Genomic DNA, 17,841 nt, shown 5'->3' with positions numbered 1-17,841 from the left:
CCTGTTTACCTGGCCAGTGCATCCGAGTTCGGATTGCTGTCCAGAGCAGTCACAATGGTGCACTGTGGGATACCGCCCAGAGGCCAATACCGTTGATTTGCGGCCACACTAACCCTAATCTGATATGGTAATACTGATTTCAGCGCTACTCCTCTTGTTGGGGAGGAGTACAAAAACTGGTTTAAAGAGCCCTTTATATCGATATAAAGGGCCTTGTTGTGTGGATGGGTGCAGCGTTAGATCGGTTTAACACTGCTAAAATCGGTTTAAACGCGTAGTGTAGACCAGGCCTAACCTAAATCTCCCTTGCTGCAGATTACGCCCACTACTCTCTCCTACATTCAGTGGACATGTGGTCTGACCCCTGGTCACATCTGTTGTGAGGTGAATTGTCTTTCCTCACCTAGACAATTGATCACTGTCCTTTTTATAACAGCCCTTAATATATATGAAGATTGTTATATGGTCTCCCCTCAGTCTCTTTTCTCAAGACTAAACAGGCCAAGTTTTTTTACCCTTTCCTCATAGCTCAGGTTTTCTAAATCTTTTATCACTTTTATTGCTCTTCTCCGGACTATCTCCAGTTTGTCCACTTCTTTCCTAAAGTGTGAGGCCTCACCAGTGCTATGTAGAGCACTTTGAAAGCATCTGGAAGATGAAAAAGCGCTTTATGTCTTGTTGTATATTAAAGCATTCACATGGGTTTATATTTAAAAAGGTCTTGAGATAAAACCACCCATCAATCAAAGTACATTTTGTTTAAACAGTGTTATTGTAGTTTCAATTTCGGTTCATTACTTCCTGAAGGAGATCTTATAACATAAATTGTTAAAGTAAATCACATTAAACATTTTCCTAGAAGCTGGTCCTGCTTAGAGAGGTTTCTAGTTTCTTTCAGAGTGGGTCTGACGTGGGTTGCAGTGTTGTGCAAGGAGAGCTATCTTTTATATTTTCCAGCAGTGCCATGCTAGTCTTTCCTCATATTAAAATCACTGATTGAAACAGCATGAATCTTTCATTTCTGAAAAGCTCAGGACCAGAGAGTTTTTAATATTTTAATCTCTAAGAAATTTCTGTTACTTCAGGAAAATTTATAACATTTTTTACCTCAGCAAACTGTAAATGGACAGGATCTTTCCTAGAGTTTAGAAAGGTTTATATGCTCTTTAGCAAGACGTTATTACCTTTGAGCGATATAACTATAGTGTAGATTGACTTCATTCCAGAGGCTGGAATCACATACATAATGTTTTTATTTTTCAATAATATTCAGACACCAGAATAAAACACATATGTTAGCTAAAGCTGGTTACAGTGGAACACTGTCATTCTTCATTGAGAGCATTCTTTCTTGTTTATTATTATTTTAAACAAATACACTGAAAATACAGTGTAGGATGTAATCACAATTACTTTAAATGTATTTACAACTGAAAATATTGTGGTACATAGCAATCATTCATTCTTAATACAATTCCTCATTGCCCTGTGTGAGATATATCATGGAGCACTGCTGTGTGTGTGTGTGTGCGTGCGTGTGTGTGTTCTGCACCTACAGCATATAGTACTTACAGGACATCTGTTGAGGAAAAATTGCTTCAATGAATGATGTTCATAGGAATAGTGAGAATAACATGTTGATGACATCTTAACGGTGGGACTAGCATATAGGATAATAGAAAAGGATGGATTGATTGCAAAACTATAATTCAGTCAAGGGTTCTGATGGTTCCATAAACCACAGGAGTATAACTCAGGTGGTCTGACATCATCAGAATACAGATTTAGCAATCAATTTGCCTCCCTATCTGTTATTATTTTAGATTTCAATGTTACATATATTTTTAAAAAATACAAAAGATCAAATCACAGATTAAATAATACTTGAATGCTCATACTGGAAACCTTGCTTGATCTGCTACATTTAAAAAGAATGCATTACTGGAATCTGGTTTTAATCATTCTTTAATAAACTGAGATTGCCAAATGAACAAATACAACCCACTTTATCATGTTGGAAGCATGGAGATATCTCCTGACTGGCAGAATGTTTGTTACATGTTTTGTTGCAGGTGTATCCTGGGTTATTCATTGGGGCATCATACTGCTTTCTTCCAGCATGCAAAACTCCCACTAAAGTCAGTGGAAATTTTGGGTGATCAGAAAAATCCAAGTATTGGGCCCAAATTGGTAGCACTGTTTTGAGGTTCTCTCTGTAAATAAAGTAGGGCTGATGTACCATTGCTACTCTTCCCCCCCCCCCCCCCCCCCCCCGCATCTCAAACATCTTGGAAACTCTACAAATTTTAAGTCAAAATTTTCAAATTTAAATATCTCAATTTAGGTACCTGACACGCTGATCATGCAAGCAAATAGTTATGTGGTTGACTTGACTGTTGTAAAGTGGTCCCACTGACTCCAGTGAGACTATAGATGTGAGTAAAAATTCAATATGTGGATAAGCGTTTGCTGGATTGAGGGCTAAATGCATATTTAGACGGTTAAATAAATATTTTGTACCCTGATAGTAGGCACACAAGTATGAAAATTTTGGATTTAGTGCTTACTTTGTTTTTGCTTTTCAAAATTGTTAATACGTGTAAAGTGCCTTGCTGAATATGTCATGCAAATACTGCACTCACAATAAACTGTCCAATGTGTTATTTTTGTCTTTTTCAGCTTTCAGAATGATCCCCTATCCTTTGGAAAAAGGACACCTTTTTTACCCCTACCCCATCTGTACAGAAACAGCAGACAGGGAACTACTTCCGTGTAAGTCTGAATTTTTTCTCTTTTTTATCCCTGGTTCTTGGCACAAAAGGGTTGTTTATCACAGTTCTTCAGTACTGGCCTCCACTGATGATTCTTAAATTGAGTTCACTGGATTAGAACGATTGGCTGACAGTGAATTTTGAGAGTTCACTTGATTGTTAAAATGGTAATTCATAGCTACAGCTCATGAAGTTTTAGGTATCTTTATTGATGTCAAAAAAGAAAGAAAATCACATTACCTTGGGGATGTCCTTCTTTTAAAAATCTATTGTTTCTTTCTTGCCAAGACAGATGAAGTATGTTTGTTGCTTTATCTGGGATATCATACCATCAGACTAAAAATACAGTTGTCCTGCCCTGTAGTCCTAGTGCAGAAAACCACTATCTAAATTCAAGGCAGTTTTGCCTTCCCAAGACTTCAGGATTGAGCCTGCATAAGGACCATTAACCAAGTACCAAGTTATTGTGACCTCTTGTAAGAGAGCTATTGTAAGAGACACTAGTCGCAAAAAGGGTTTTCTTCATGTAATGATATGTGTGATTCTTATAAAGATATTGTGAAATTACACCAGTCATGTATTATTATGACTTTGTAAAGCACCAAGAGTGTTCTAAATACTGTGAAGGATACAAATATAAAGATGGTCCCCTGCCCTTGAAGAGTTTTACGGTTGAAGTCAATGGGACTGCTTGCCGTGCATAAAGTTAAACACGAGTCACTCTTTGCAGTATCAGGCCTAACTGGTCAGTTCTGGAAATGTCACACCCTGTTTCCCATTGAAGTCAGTGGGACTTGGTTGGAGAGCACAGATGCTCATGTGGGGATGTTTGCAGGATCAGGTTCTGAAAGGCAGACATAAGATGCCCTGGGGCAGGGCCGGATCCAGGTTTTCTGCTGCCCCAAGCGGCAAAAAAAAAAAAGCCGCAACAGCGCAATTGCACCGCTCCACTCTTTGGCGGCAATTCGGCAGCAGGTCCTTCGTTCCAGCAGGGACTGAGGGACCCGCCGCCGAAATGCCGCCAAAGACCTGGACATGCCGCTGCAGTAGTGGCTGGAATGCCGCCCCTTGATATTGGTGGCCCCAAGCACCTGCTTCCTTAGCTGGTGCCTGGAGCCAGCACTGCACTGTGGAACTCAAAAAAGGGAGTACATTTCAATTATTTTTTGAAAATAAATGAAGATGTGCTTGTGTTCTGTTTGCGTTTGTGTCCCTTCTGGAATAGGTCTGTCTTTTATAACAACTCCAGTTTGGGCTAAGTTATGTTTAACCATTCTTAATAAATCTATCTGGCTAGACTGTAGGGAGAAGTAATATAGCAAGAGTCCCCTCATTGTCAGGCCCTTTTTTCACAACACGTTCTCTCTGATATTGCACAGTAATCCTTGGCAACCAGATCTACCTCCCCCGCCCATTATAATCACCCTAATTATAACAATACCTCTTAGGACTCTCTGAATACTTTACTCCAAGGGATACTGTTGAATGGAGGGTGGAGTGTCAGGGAAATTTGGGAATGACAAAATGATACAGAATAGTCAGCATTCTCCTTTCTAGGTGCAAAATTAATTGCTGTTGTCAGATGGGAGAAGCAAGGGACTCTTTAATACTGTATATTGATGGTAATGTTTTGCTCTGATGATTGTGAGAAATGCCTTTTGCTGTCAAATCTCTTGGGTTTGAGAAGAGAAGGTTTTCACATATTGTGAGAGACACAAGTTACATAGAGGTCCTTTACACCACATGCCTGTCTAAACCTTTAATTGCTTATATTTTAAAGGTAACTTTCGGTAGGTAATTTGAAGGGAGAGTCTCTGCTGAAATGATATCATAGCTCTGGGGTTTGTGTGAGGAACAGTTTGCTTAAAATGAAAGAGAGATTGAAAAGATTAACCCTGGCTAAGTACAAACATCAACCAAACCTAATTTTTGCTTTAACTGGTTAATGAACTACAACAATAGATTGGATATTTCAGTCAAAGACAGAAGTGGGAGCCTGTATTTGAATGCTTGTGCAGTTGTAGTCTGCAATTTGATACTTACATTTAAATGAAATTATCTAACTGTATTTCTCCTGAAATCAGTTTGCTGATTTTTTTAAGGGAACAAGATTTGCAGGCCCCAAACTCTAACACACTTGCAATTGCTATTTTTATTTTAACCATTCAAAGATTCCTTATGGGCCCATCAGATGAGAGCTGCAACAGTCCAAACTGGATGTTGTGCTGTTCTGTACCATGCTGCTTGACTGCTCTGTTTCTATGACCCAGCAGGTGCAAAATAAGCAGGCTTTGAGCAGGATTCTTGCAAATCTTCAGCTATACCTACCCATAAAAATGGAGAAGGCAGGCAGAGTAGAAGAATGGTGTGATATGTATGTATACAACCATGACATTTAAAATTAAAAAACAAGCTGGTACGGCAAGTCTAACTTTAGCTCTACCAGCTGGGAGAGTATCCTTTTCAGAGAAAAACTATTGTCATTTCAAAGGCAAGCACTGATCCTGACTAGAACTTAAAAGTAGGGATGGAATGGGAGACATAGTTCGACAAAACAAGAACTGGCCAGAACATTTGCCATACTGGCCACATCTCCCAACCTGAATCTGAGCCATCATAAATGGTTTGATTAAGTGAAGCTTTCCTCCAGGCAAGTTCTGTTCTTAGCTCTGGGATTCTTCTTCCTCCAAGAGCATATTGTGGGTCTCTTCAGGCCAAAGCCAGAAACGTTTCTGTTTTCCTTTTAGTTTGTATTCGTCGTTGTTGTATTTTTGTATCCCTCATATACATCATATGGTGGTTTGTGAAACGGTTTCTTTCCCCATCTTTATTTCAGCAAGTTTCCCTAGCTTGCATAAATTGCATTAGTTAATGCACATCAGCACCTAAAACAATAAATGTCTTATTAATATGGTGATGAAGATGCAGAAGGAACAGGGAAGCAAACGGCTAGTGGTGGACTGGAATGGAAGGGAGGCTAATGGAAGGAAGACACAGAAGATTATAGTGGAAGGAAGAGTCTGTTAAAGGGTAGGGAAATGGGAAGAGGAGTCTCAAATGATTCTGGCGTTCAGAACCTTTAGATGTGTCTTTCTGCTAAACCAAACCTCGGAACCTTTGTGGCTGCTTTGTAACTGCTTAACCCTCATGAGAAGGCATTTTACCTACACCAAGTTTTTCCTTTCTGCTTTCCTCTGCAGCATTTCATGAAGTTTCAGTTTATCCCAAGAAAGAGCTTCCTTTCTTTATACTCTTCACTGCTGGATTATGTTCCTTCACAGCCATGCTAGCCCTCCTGACACATCAGTTCCCGGAGCTTATGGGGGTCTTCGCAAAAGCTGTGAGTATTCACTGACACTCCTTGGTTTCTGGGTAAATACAAACACAAAGAAAGGGAAATGCACAAATAAAATGGTGGTGAGCTAGACTTTGCTGGACATGAAGTGTCTGAATATTTGTTAGTACAAAAGGAGCATCCAGGGATCTGTCACTGAACAGGAGAACATTTAGAAATCATGTAGGAGCTAATCAGTAAAATACACTCCAGTCTTTCCTCTGGATTATCTGACTCTGTTGTTGGTCTTAGTTCCTTGTCACTCTGCCAAAAAGGAGGGGGATAGCTGCGTTTTCATGGATAATCCAATAAAGTAAACTAATAACAGATTGCAGAGCCCCAGCCTGTTCAGAAAAATAAATTGTAAGCCTATGCGAGGTTGTGATAACTACACAGTACTTCCCAGTGCAAGACAGGGACAGCACAAACTCTTAAGCAGTGCCAGAAAAAATGTGGTTCAGTGTTAACCAAATCAAATTGCAGTCTTTTTCTGAAACTGCAACAAATGAGACAGCCTCAGTGTTTGTGTTCAGACCTCTTATTCCAGCTCTCTACTGGATGCATCTGCTGAGGGCACTACTAATTCTGCTTTTCTGGCCACTGAGCTTTAATATGGGGAAAACAAGTTGTCCTCCAACTTGGATTTTTTCCTTGCAATGTCTAAGAGCATCACTACTCTGATTTTTGCAGCAACAGGGGGCATGTGGAAAATTCACTTCCCAGCAAAGTTCCAGCAAGATCATTACTCCCTCCTCCAAGAAGTGCTGAGAACCCAGAGCAGTAATTTCTTATTAAATGTACTACTTATTGTGGAGCTCGGTGGGTCCAAAATACCCTCTTAGCCTTCTTGTTATTTCCAAATGATGTTAAAGTTCCTCTGCACTCATTTAGGTTTCTTTAGGAGTGGAGGAGGCTTTGATAGCGCTCTCAAGGTATCCCATGGCTCATTCATTAGCGGCTTTCTCCAGACCTCATATCCTTCTGACCAGGAAGGATTGTCCAGGGACCCCTTTTGGAGTCGACCAGCTACTCCCTTAGCCAGGCTGGTCAAATATTCAGTGCTTTAATCCCAAGCACTGCTAGTAGTTTGTTATGGCAATGGCTCTTGCATCAAGAATTTGTGTGTCTGCAGGGGAGGATAGATGACTTGATCAGTTGGGGTAAAAGCTAACATGTCTGTCAACAGAAAAAATACAATAACCTGCTTGAAATAATCCTTTCTGCATTTAGCCGTGAGTGTATCAATAGGTGTACAGTGGATGGCATGTAGTAGTATTACTGTTGTTGTTGTTTGTTATTATTGGCATGGAACAAGACCTCATCCTGCTAAGTGTTGTACAAACACAGAACAAAAAGATGGTCCCTGACTCAGAGTCTACTCGAAGTGTAAGACAAGAGACAAAAGATGGATACAGACAGACAGTACAAGGGAACAATGAGACAAAACTGGTCTGCGTGATAGGCTCTGGTATAAACACACCAACTATCATTGTGATTTATTATTTGTATTACCAAAGTGCCTAGAACCAGATTTTCGTAGGCATCACAGCAAAGGACTTTTAAGGCTGGTTAGATGTATGTGTAAGGGAGGTATTTCTAGGAAACTTCCTTCATAGAATAAAAAGAAAAAGCAATGTCTCTGAAGCACCGATTTTGCTTCCAGTGTGTTTTGTTCATTCAATATGCAGTATGCCGGTATTAGCAGTCAGTGGGCCAAATTCTGCCCTTCCGTGTATCCTGTGCAACCCCATTGGCTGTTAGCCGCATGATTTATTTAAGAGCAAAGAGTTTAAATTGTCTGAGCACCTCAGGCAATGAGCCTGCTACAGGTAATGAGGTGCTGGAATCAGACAAACCCAACTGTGGACTTTCGTGGGCTTCACTTGGCATTTTTTGTGTGATGGGTGCAATCAAATGGAGTGCGGGGGGGGGGTGTTAATATTTACGTTTGTGATGTACTAGCAGTTGTTTCCTCAAATAGCTCTCACTTTGGGCACCAAAGTCACTTTGGGAATACAGTGCAACCAAATCATTCCTTTGATATGTGCATGTAGCTTCCATTGATGTTAATGGAATAGAAGCCTCGGGGCTCAATCTGTGACTGCATCCTGTATCTGAGAATAGAGTGGAGCACAATAAATGAACACAAACAAAACTAAATTAATGCCATGTTATTAACCCTGTATGAAACAGGCAGTATCACTGACCTCTGTGTACATCTCTGAAGCTACATGGCACCTTTGCTATGTTAAGTAACATTCATAGGGATTTAGCTATGTGGCTATCTTAATAAGCAAACACAGGCAGCAGCTGGCTTTTAATTGTGAATGGGTAGAGTGAAAATCAGGCCAGTCTGGTGAAAGTCTGTGACCTTCGTCCACTGACTGATCAAGGGGCTTAGACTCCGATGTCTCATTTTAGTTGTCTACTAAATGTTTGGGATAGCCAAACTGTGTGAAACCTAAGGCCTTGTCTACACTGCCACTTACAGCGCTGAAACTTTCTTCGCTCAGGGATGTGAAAAAACACTCCCTTGAGCGCTGCAAGTTTCAGTGCTGTAAAGTGGCAGTGTAGACAGTGTTACAGCGCTGGGAGCCATTCCCCTCGCAGAGGTGGTTTTATTACAGTGCTCTCTCTCAGTGCTGGAGCCGCAAGTACACAGCCACGTTAAAGCGCTGCGCTTTAACGTCAGCTGTGTAGACATACCCTAAGAAGTGTAATGACAGACATCCCTTTGCTATACAGTGATATCAAGGCTCAGTGGAACAGATCTCTAGCAAGCCACAGCTTTGCCCTTTCCCCTTTTAAGGGAATTAATTTTGAACATAGCTGAAAAGCTGAATGTTCTGAATATCATTTTGGTTGTGTGTGTGGAATTAATACTCTTGTCTGATTGACATGCTGTGGTTTATCCAACATCATGGGATGTACTGTAACTATTACAAAACTACAAGAATAAGTCCTAATTTTAGAGGGCTAAATTATTCTTCTACTTACATCTGTCAATCCCAAGAGCACTGCACAAATGTAACTGAGAGCCATCTTGGACCAATTTAAAAATTAAATCCAAGTTCATATTACTGCCAGTTGAGGTTTAGTAATTTACAAAATATGGTGTACTTCAATTAAACTGAATATAGCATGTGTGGAGCTGTTTGCATTTGTTAAGCACCTACTTGGGGAACAAATATTTGATAATGGGCTCTCTTCAGTCCAGCTGGCATAGGTATAACAAGATTTGAGTGGCTGGAAGCTGAAGCTAGACAAATTCACACTTAAAATAAGGCACAAATTTTTAACAATGACGGTAATTAACCATTGCAACAACTTACCAAGGGTTGTGGTGGATTCTTCTTCACTGTCAATTTGTAAATCAAGAGTGGATGTTTTTTCTGAACAATATGCTGTAGAGTATCAGAGGGTAGCCGTGTTAGTCTGGATCTGTAAAAGCAGCAAAGAATCCTGTGGCACCTTATAGACTAACAGACGTTTTGGAGCATAAGCTTTCGTGGGTGAATATGCATGCATCTGAGGAAGTGGGTATTCACCCACGAAAGCTCATGCTCCAAAACGTCTGTTAGTCTATAAGGTGCCACAGGATTCAATATGCTGTAGGTCAAGCAGGAATTATTTCAGGGAAGATCTATGGCCTGTGTTATGCAGGAAGTTAGCCTACATGATCTAACAATCCCTTCTGGCCTTACATTCTATGAATCTATGAAACTTGCCAGTACAGCCACTGGACCCCGGTCTAGGCTACTGACACTTTGAAGCTCATACAAGTCTGTGAATACTATTCATTCTGTCCTCCCAGTACTTGGGAGAGACAGTCCCTGGTGTAGACACCTGCTTCATCTCATGAATGAACCTGCAGCAGGTGTTGGTGGTAAAAAAAACAAAAACGCTCCTGTCTGGGTAGAGAAAAGGAACAAGTGTACTTGAGGAGGGAAATGCTAGAGGAAATTTAGGTGGTACAGAGAGGGCAGGGTATTACCTTGAAGCAATATATTGTATTATTCTAGACTGCCGGTTTCAGCCAAAGCTGAAATCTAATTGGTCCTAAACTCTCTGTGAATTCACCATAAGACTAAAACAGGGTTTCTCAAACAGAGGTTGCCGCTTGTGTAGGGAAAGCCCCTGGCAGGCCAGGCCGGTGTGTTTACCTGCCCCATCCACAGGTCCGGCCGATCTCCCATTGGCCTGGAGCAGCGATCCACGGCCAGTGGGAGCCGCGATCGGCCAAACTGTGGACTAAAATAACTTATTTAACAATGAAACATCACAGTTTCTACAAGAGGAGTCCTTGATCAGTCCCATTCAGGGCAAACTAAATGGTCCATAAACAGTAACACTCCAAAAGATACAAATTAAAAGCTAAATCAGACCCCGGATTTTTACTGTTTCTTAGCTAATTGTATCAGAACCTTTGATCCTGGTGTCAAGGCAATGTAAGGATTTTAGAGTATCCCCAAGAAGGAATGAGTATGAGGCTCCCTATGAAATGTCTGCATCCACTTTGTGCATCTGGAGGGCTGACTTTTATGCAGCTTGCATGGTTAAGTAGGCTGAGAGTGTCCAGCTGTCATATCGTAATGCTTATAAGTGCCTGTAATAATAATGATATGACAGGCAGAGGTACATTTCTGTAGCTTCTCTTTTTAGGCTTTCTCTTTTCTCACTCCTCCACTTCCAGCCTATAATAAAAGTCACTTTCCTCCCTCTTCTCCCATCCCCAATCCCCTTCTTTGGCCTCCCATCTCTTACTGCATCAAACACATGGTCCTTGTTCACAATCAAGGTCCTAACAATCTCACCAGTTTACATCACCCATCTCTCTCCCTCAGACTCTTCTGCTCATTTCATACACTCCTACAAAGCCCTTCATTTTACTGCTGTCTTCACTTTGTATCCCACTTCTCAGTTCACACCTTCTCTCCTGCTTTCCCCTGTGTTTGGTAGTTCCTCACTCCCAGCCTGCCAATCCCCCTTCTCTCTTCTCCTCCTAACCCCTCTGGAAAACCCTCTTTTTCCAGGAATCTTGCCACCCTGCTTGCAGAACATCTCTCCTCACTTGCCCTTTCCTGAGTGGTTTTGTCTTGTGGAGTGTGTGTGTGTGGTGTGTGTATGTTTTTCTCCCTTTTCTCTCTTCTATCTCAAGCCTCACTCCTGAAACTGGATCCTCTAATACAGAGTTCTTGCGGAGTTCCATTCACCTGACTGGGTTTGTAAGGGTCTGTGCTAAGATTCAGTATCAGGCTCTGGTGTATAAGCTCTATAGAGGCAAGGTTGATGTCCTAATTCGTTTTTGCAAGCATCATATACATTTGTGGTGCTATTTAAATTATTTTTATTAATAGCAATACAAATTAAATAACCTGCCAGCTATGCTAGAATGGCCCCTCCCTCCAGCTGTCAGCCCCAAGTGCATGTGCTAAGGTTACTGCCCACAAGAACTCCCTGGTGGAAGCAGGAGTTCTAGAGTCCAGATCAGGGCAGAGACACAAGTGTGCTGTTTAGAATAGGAGGAAGCTGTTGCTGAAGAGGGTGCGCTATTGATGAGAGAAGAATGCGGATCTTGGGTTTAACTCCACCCTCCTTCAGGGAGGCACCAATATCCTGATTTTTAAATTGGCACTAGAACTATCTATAAAACCTCAGACATAAATAATTAACACAAGCCAGCTGCTTAGAAATACAAACAGACTGCAGTGCTGCTTCTATCAATCTGCTCCTGGAATTGCAATATAAGGTGTCCTCATAAGAACATAAAGGAAGAGATCCAAGCTGGGGTGGCATAAAGGGGCCTTAAAAGCCCTAGATGCTGCCAAGAGAGAATACCCTCAGTGCAGAAAGCTGCCTTTCAGGGACCCTCTCATGAGCCCTATGGAGCAGGGTGGGGCTGGGCAGAGGAAGGGTGTGTTGGAGATGGGGCTGCAGCGCAGAAAGTTGAGCAGACTGTGCAATCCTGCAGCCTAAGAGCAGCCAGGGCAGGCTTCCAGATGTTAAATGGGCCTCCAGCGCTGTCTGTGCTCCACCAGGGGCTGCAGAGCTGCCCAGAAGTGGGAGGGTGCAAGGGTGGCTTAAAGTCACCCTTCTCCCCCTGAGCTGTGCCTCTAAGAGGTGCAGCACAGAATCTCAACCACAGGATTTGCCGTACCACACCAGATCATTGATCCATTGAATCCATTAACCTGCCTTTGACAGTAAACATTGCCTGATGATTCAGGAGAAGGTGAAAATTCCTCAACATGCATGTAGCCAATTGTGTGATTCTCTGCCTTGGGGGTGGGGATGGCTTTTTCTCACATGGGAAACATTGTTAAATATGATGGATTTGATAGATCAGGAATAGTTAACTTTCAAATAGCAACATGTTTTAGCATTTTCACTTGGTTATGGAAGAACATATTTCTAGCCTGCATTTTTGGCAGTCGTATGAGACACAGGCAGGAAGTTTCTTTAAGGAGCTGGTAGTGGGCCAGGTAGTAAAGTTAAAATGCCATGTAAAGGAGCACTGCTTCAAATGGCTGCCTTGCTAATGGAAGAAATGGCAGTAATTTTCTGATGATTTTCACTAGCCCTTCTAATGAAAACATTTTGGAGGGTGCTCAAGAGATGAACGCAAGCTGCACAAGTTTTTTGATTGCACCACTTGGGATAAATTTGTCAGTGTGTAATGTAGATTTTTTTTTATGCTTTTGTTTTCTTTCATACTGCACAAAGAATCCATAAGTCCGTCATTGAAAAAGCCAAGTGCTTGCATGACTCCATGGCATACAAACATTTCTTAGATGAAAACGAGAGTGACAGTTAATTGGAGAAATCAGTGTTTGTTAAAGTGACAACATCAACTGAACAATCCCATTTTTGCCTGAAAATGTTGTGGCTACAGTAGTTACCCTGAAGATTATTAAAATGAAGGAAGATGGAGAAAAAATATTTTTCTCTCTTTATTCAGATCCTTTGTGTGTTTGAAATCACTTTGCACATGGTCAGTTTCTCTGTTCCTCACATAATCAGTGAGGCGCATCTTGCAAGGATACCCTTTATCTACCTGATTGCAAGGGTCTATCCATGTCTGTCTAATCACAGGACCAGAGCTGTCATTAGTCAATTTCTTGTTGCTGAAAAGGGTCATATAAACAAGAGCTGGGAAGCAGTCAAGAAGTCCTTCTAAACATTTTTCCTTGAATTTTTTTTAATTTAATACTGTTTCAAGGGTGCTGTCAGAAAGCAGAATTCTTTCTAAGTCAGTCACATTTAAATATTCAAGTTGACGAAGTTTCTTTCCAAAAACAAAAATAAAAACAGCTTCTGTCAATCTCACATCAATAATTATGCTCTTTTATTGCTGGTGCTGTTTCGTTTGCTGTCTCAATGGGAGAAACTGTCAGTGTCAACAGGAAAGGCCAAAAGCATAAACAACCTAAAGGATGCAGCTGGGAGTCCTCCAGGGTACCTCAGTGTGGTATGAAAGTGGATTGCACAGCTGCCAGTGATGTTTGAGAACATGAGCACTAAAAGCTTTCCAAGGGTTGCAAACTGTGCTCTAGTTCAACAGATTAAGTATTGGCTACTGGGTTTTCCACCAAATGTTTGGAATGCAATAAGCTGAGAGGAACTGGCATGTTTTACAGTGTTTGTGGCTGGAATTTGAGTTCTTTATTTCATCTGGGGAGAGGAACTGATCAGAAAGGTTAGTGGTTAGAGCTCCAAGATTCTGTAAGGGAGGCCTGAGTTTGGAAACTCACTCCTTGTAATTCATGGGTTGAGATTACTGTAATGGAGCAGGAGCTGGGTATTACAGAAGGAAGGCTCAGGGACCCTCACTCCTACTGATTAATTTGAGTGCTGTGAGCTGGTAGAAGTCTCTTAGCAAGTGACCCTCGTGGGACAACACAAATACAGGAGTGAAATCCTGATCCCGTTGAAGTCAGTGGGAGTTTTGCCAGTGACTTCAGTATGATCTGGATTTGACCCCATATGTTTAATTATAATATTTTCTAGATCTCTGTCACTTGCTACACTTTCTCCACTAGTGTAGTATGTCAGTGTACTTCTAGATACAGGTAAATTGCTAAGTTTCAGCTACAGGATACATCTAAAGTTACTTCAGAAACAAAAGTACCGTGAATACCGAAAAACAAAAAATTAAATGCCTCTAATTTCATTGATTTAAAAAATTAATCAAATTTAATTTACAGCAGTTATCACATTTACTTTCCTCTCATTATTTAGGATGCTTCAGGTGCAAATTAAAAACAAAGTTTGAAGTTTACTGTAGTGAGATTTTGCATTTTCCAGGAGGGGTAAGGGAGAGGGCATATTCATTTGCTTCAAATAGCTGTTCATAAAAGAGGAAATACAATCTGGACCGAATCACCCCACAAACTGCTAAGGCATTTTGGATATTTCTCGTGACCTCTCTGACAGAAGCTTTGATACCACATTTGGTCAGCACTGGTCTATATAAATCAGCTTGACCTTCACAGCCACACCTGCCTGGCACAATCTCCTCACTGCCTTGGAGTGAGACAAGGGCCATGTTTATGACTCTGTCTTGTCACTAGTCGCTAATATCATCCATAATGCACAATTTGTTCCTTGGGTAATGTCTTTTCTAGGAGAATCTTTGAGAAGGTACACCCTCAAATATGATGCAGACCAAGTACTTATGACATTTATTAATACAGTTCAAATATATACAGCATATATGTTTTCAGTTAAAATAAACTCTTCACAAAACACTGTCTGATAACATGAAACTGCTTGCAGCTATTTTACTGCCTGATACCTTAAAGGGATTGTAATATTTGGCTAAATGATATCAAACATATTTCTGGGAGCAATGATATCTTCAAGGCAAAAATCACACAGTAAAGTGGAAACATAAAAAATAGAGAGATGTCTCAACCAAAAGACTGGACCTGTACATGTTATATTCTGTACTGTAGCCTTTAATTGAGTTGAATTTACTATATGTAACCTGGGTTTCAGCAGCATCCTCCAATTCAGCAGCATTCAGACTGATCTGATTTTTAAAAAATCAAAACACGCAGAGTGGCATTTGAATTTGCCATATACAAACATATATGTTCTGCTCTCATCAGGGGAGATGGGACTATGGCAGAATACAGCCAAGCAAAGCCCACGGATTGCAGTTCTCTCTCATGTCAGAGTTAGCATGTGCTGTACTCATCACATATGGCACGTTCTGAAGCATGCTTGCAGATATTTGCGTGAGATAATATATCACCCACCATGTCTCTCTAAGATCATGGCACCAGCATGCTACAACAACACATCCTGCAGATATTTGCTAATTGATACCATAAAAGAACTATATTCTTTGGCAACATTATGTCAACCAGCATATGTCTGGAAGCAACATTGTTCTTAATCTAGGATGGCTGACTTTGCATATGTGTAATGTCTGCACAGATACAATATACCATAATAGACTATCTAGTCCAGACACCTATAGGGGGCCCATCACATCTGTACGTAATACAGATTGAAGTAAATATGTAGCACAATTAATATATCTGGGGTAACATTCTCAAGATATGGAATTTCTCAGTTCTGAGCTACTCAGCTTGAGGCACTTCAGTGGGGCTTAATTTTCAGAAAGTCAGACCCTTTTAAGGTATCTCCTTCTATTTTCAAATCCCTCCCCCTTCGCCCCCCCTCCCCCCGCCATGATAAAATGGTAACTATTCATCTGATCTGGCCATGTAAGCCTCTCAAAGCAGTAATACACAAGCCATGTCTACTCTACAGACCTGTATTGGTATAACTATGTTGCTCAAGGGTGTGAGAAATCCACAGCTTGAGTGACATGGTTATACTGACCCCACCGTGCAGACAGCTCTATGTCGACAGGAGAGCTTCTCCCATCAACAGAGCTACAGCGGCTCAACCTTTGGTGTTGGATCTAGGGGTGCTGCTGCACTCATTTGTTTGGAGTAGTAATAACAAACACCAACTACATGGTTTCTATCATCAGCACCTCCACCAAAAAACCTGTTCCAGCCCCCCGGGTGCAGGTGCACCAGTGCTGCTGCAGCGCTGTACGTGAAGACAAGCTCACAGATACTTCTCTCAAACTATTACATTCTTTTTACTAAAGAAAATAGCAAGTCAAGATAAATTCTAGAAGAGAAAGCCAAGGGGGCCTGAATATGCTTAGATAATATTTAACCATTATGGGTCTGATGCTGAAGGCAAAATTGTGTCCCCCTAGTTAGTTGAATGTGCCTGTTTGTGCCCATGTATGAGAGACTCCTTTTTACTTCAGTGGGGTTTGGATCAAGCCTACAGTGGCTTGTATCTGGGCATGGATGTAAGATTCTAGATTTATGCCTTTATTGTGCATTAACTCGTTAGTAATATCTATGACAAATGGAACACTTGCTTTATTTACTACAAAACTGAGAAAAGAACAATGTACATCTGAGAGCAATATTGGGCTGAAAGACTTTAAAAACAAATGATTCAATTAGTGTCACCCAGAGGATTTTCTTGGAGGGTCTACATCACCTCAATTGCACAGCTTTCTGTGACAGTCTGTTGTCTCCATGATTTTGATCTACGTGTATATCTGATTTCTTTGCAGTTCCTCACCACTCTCTTCGCCCCTTTAAATTTTGTGATGGAAAAAGTAGAAAGTATCCTGCCCTCCAGTCTGTGGCACCAGCTGACAAGGATCTGAGGGAAAACACCACACTGATTGACTGCCATCACATCTTCCGTGACAACTTTTTGTTGACCACAAGAAAGCATGATAAAAAAGGGAAACAGTTCTAAGACCTAAAAACTCTTCATGGATTGTCTGTTCTCATATAAAAACTTTTTTTGTTGTACAAAATACATTGCTGTTAGGTTTTATCATATTTTGCTTTCAAAAAAGAAAAAGATCTTAAAAATAAACTTTTGTGTATTGCAGCATTGCAGAGGGTTTTTTTTCTATTTCTTCGAACACCAGAAGGTACTTTATGTCCCTGAAAATCCATAATGCATCCATTTCAGCTCAAATACAGCTTGACTTTCTGTTCAAATAATGAAACAGTACTAGTTACTTTTTAAAAGCTATGCTATCACTATCTTCTCCTATAGAGTTTAATTAGGGCGAAACTCACCCATGTGCAGAAACCCCACTGTGGTGTTTAGATGTTGCTTGTAATTATTAGAACTGGGAGCACTGGCTGTTGGGAGGCTGAAAGGACAGGAAACAGGAAGGAGCGGGGAGGAGTTGAGGAGGCAGAGTGAGAGTTACAGAGGGTGCAGCAGCAGCTTGGTAAAGAGCTTTCCACTTTAAAAATAAAGTCCTGTTGCAGTTTGTTAGTACCTTGCCTGGTTGATACAACATTTTGGCAATGAGGATGGATCTTCTGCCTCTGAACCCACCTGCACCCTTTCTGCAAAGCCCAGGTGAGCCTCCAATTGCTTTTACTGCCTGGATCCATATGTTTGAGACTTATCTGCTTGCAATCAGTGCTACAGAGATTTCTGAAGTAAGAAAGCGTGCTCTGCTAATCCACTGCCTTGGAGCAGAAGGGCAGCATATATTTTACACTTTTCCCCTTGCAGATGATAAATATGAGACTGTACTCACTGCATTAAAGAACTTTTTTGTGCCCAAAGTGAATGTAGTAGCTAATCAGTACAGATTTCGCCAGCGTGAGCAGAAACCAGGGGAGACTATAATGCAGTATATTGCTTCCCTGAGGAGTCTGA

The 17,841-nt window shown here is 41.0% G+C and overlaps 1 protein-coding gene across 6 annotated transcripts in view; it reads left to right on the top strand.

Moving 5' to 3' along the window:
• ST7 (suppression of tumorigenicity 7) overlaps positions 1–17,047 on the top strand; it is a 235,557-nt gene extending 218,510 nt beyond the window's left edge. For all 6 annotated transcript variants that reach the window (XM_050936217.1, XM_050936218.1, XM_050936222.1 and 3 more), the window contains exons 13-15: positions 2,680–2,772; positions 5,972–6,111; positions 16,721–17,047. In XM_050936217.1, the coding sequence (XP_050792174.1) occupies positions 2,680–2,772; positions 5,972–6,111; positions 16,721–16,816 (329 nt within the window). In that variant the 3' untranslated portion in view covers positions 16,817–17,047. The remainder of the gene's footprint in view (positions 1–2,679; positions 2,773–5,971; positions 6,112–16,720) is intronic.
• Positions 17,048–17,841: the final 794 nt, after the last annotated feature.

The sequence above is a fragment of the Gopherus flavomarginatus genome, chromosome 1, assembly GCF_025201925.1.
Source record: "Gopherus flavomarginatus isolate rGopFla2 chromosome 1, rGopFla2.mat.asm, whole genome shotgun sequence".
NCBI lineage: Eukaryota > Metazoa > Chordata > Testudines > Testudinidae > Gopherus > Gopherus flavomarginatus.
Note: the sequence above shows the minus strand (reverse complement) of the source record. Positions and strands in the feature narration are given on the sequence as shown.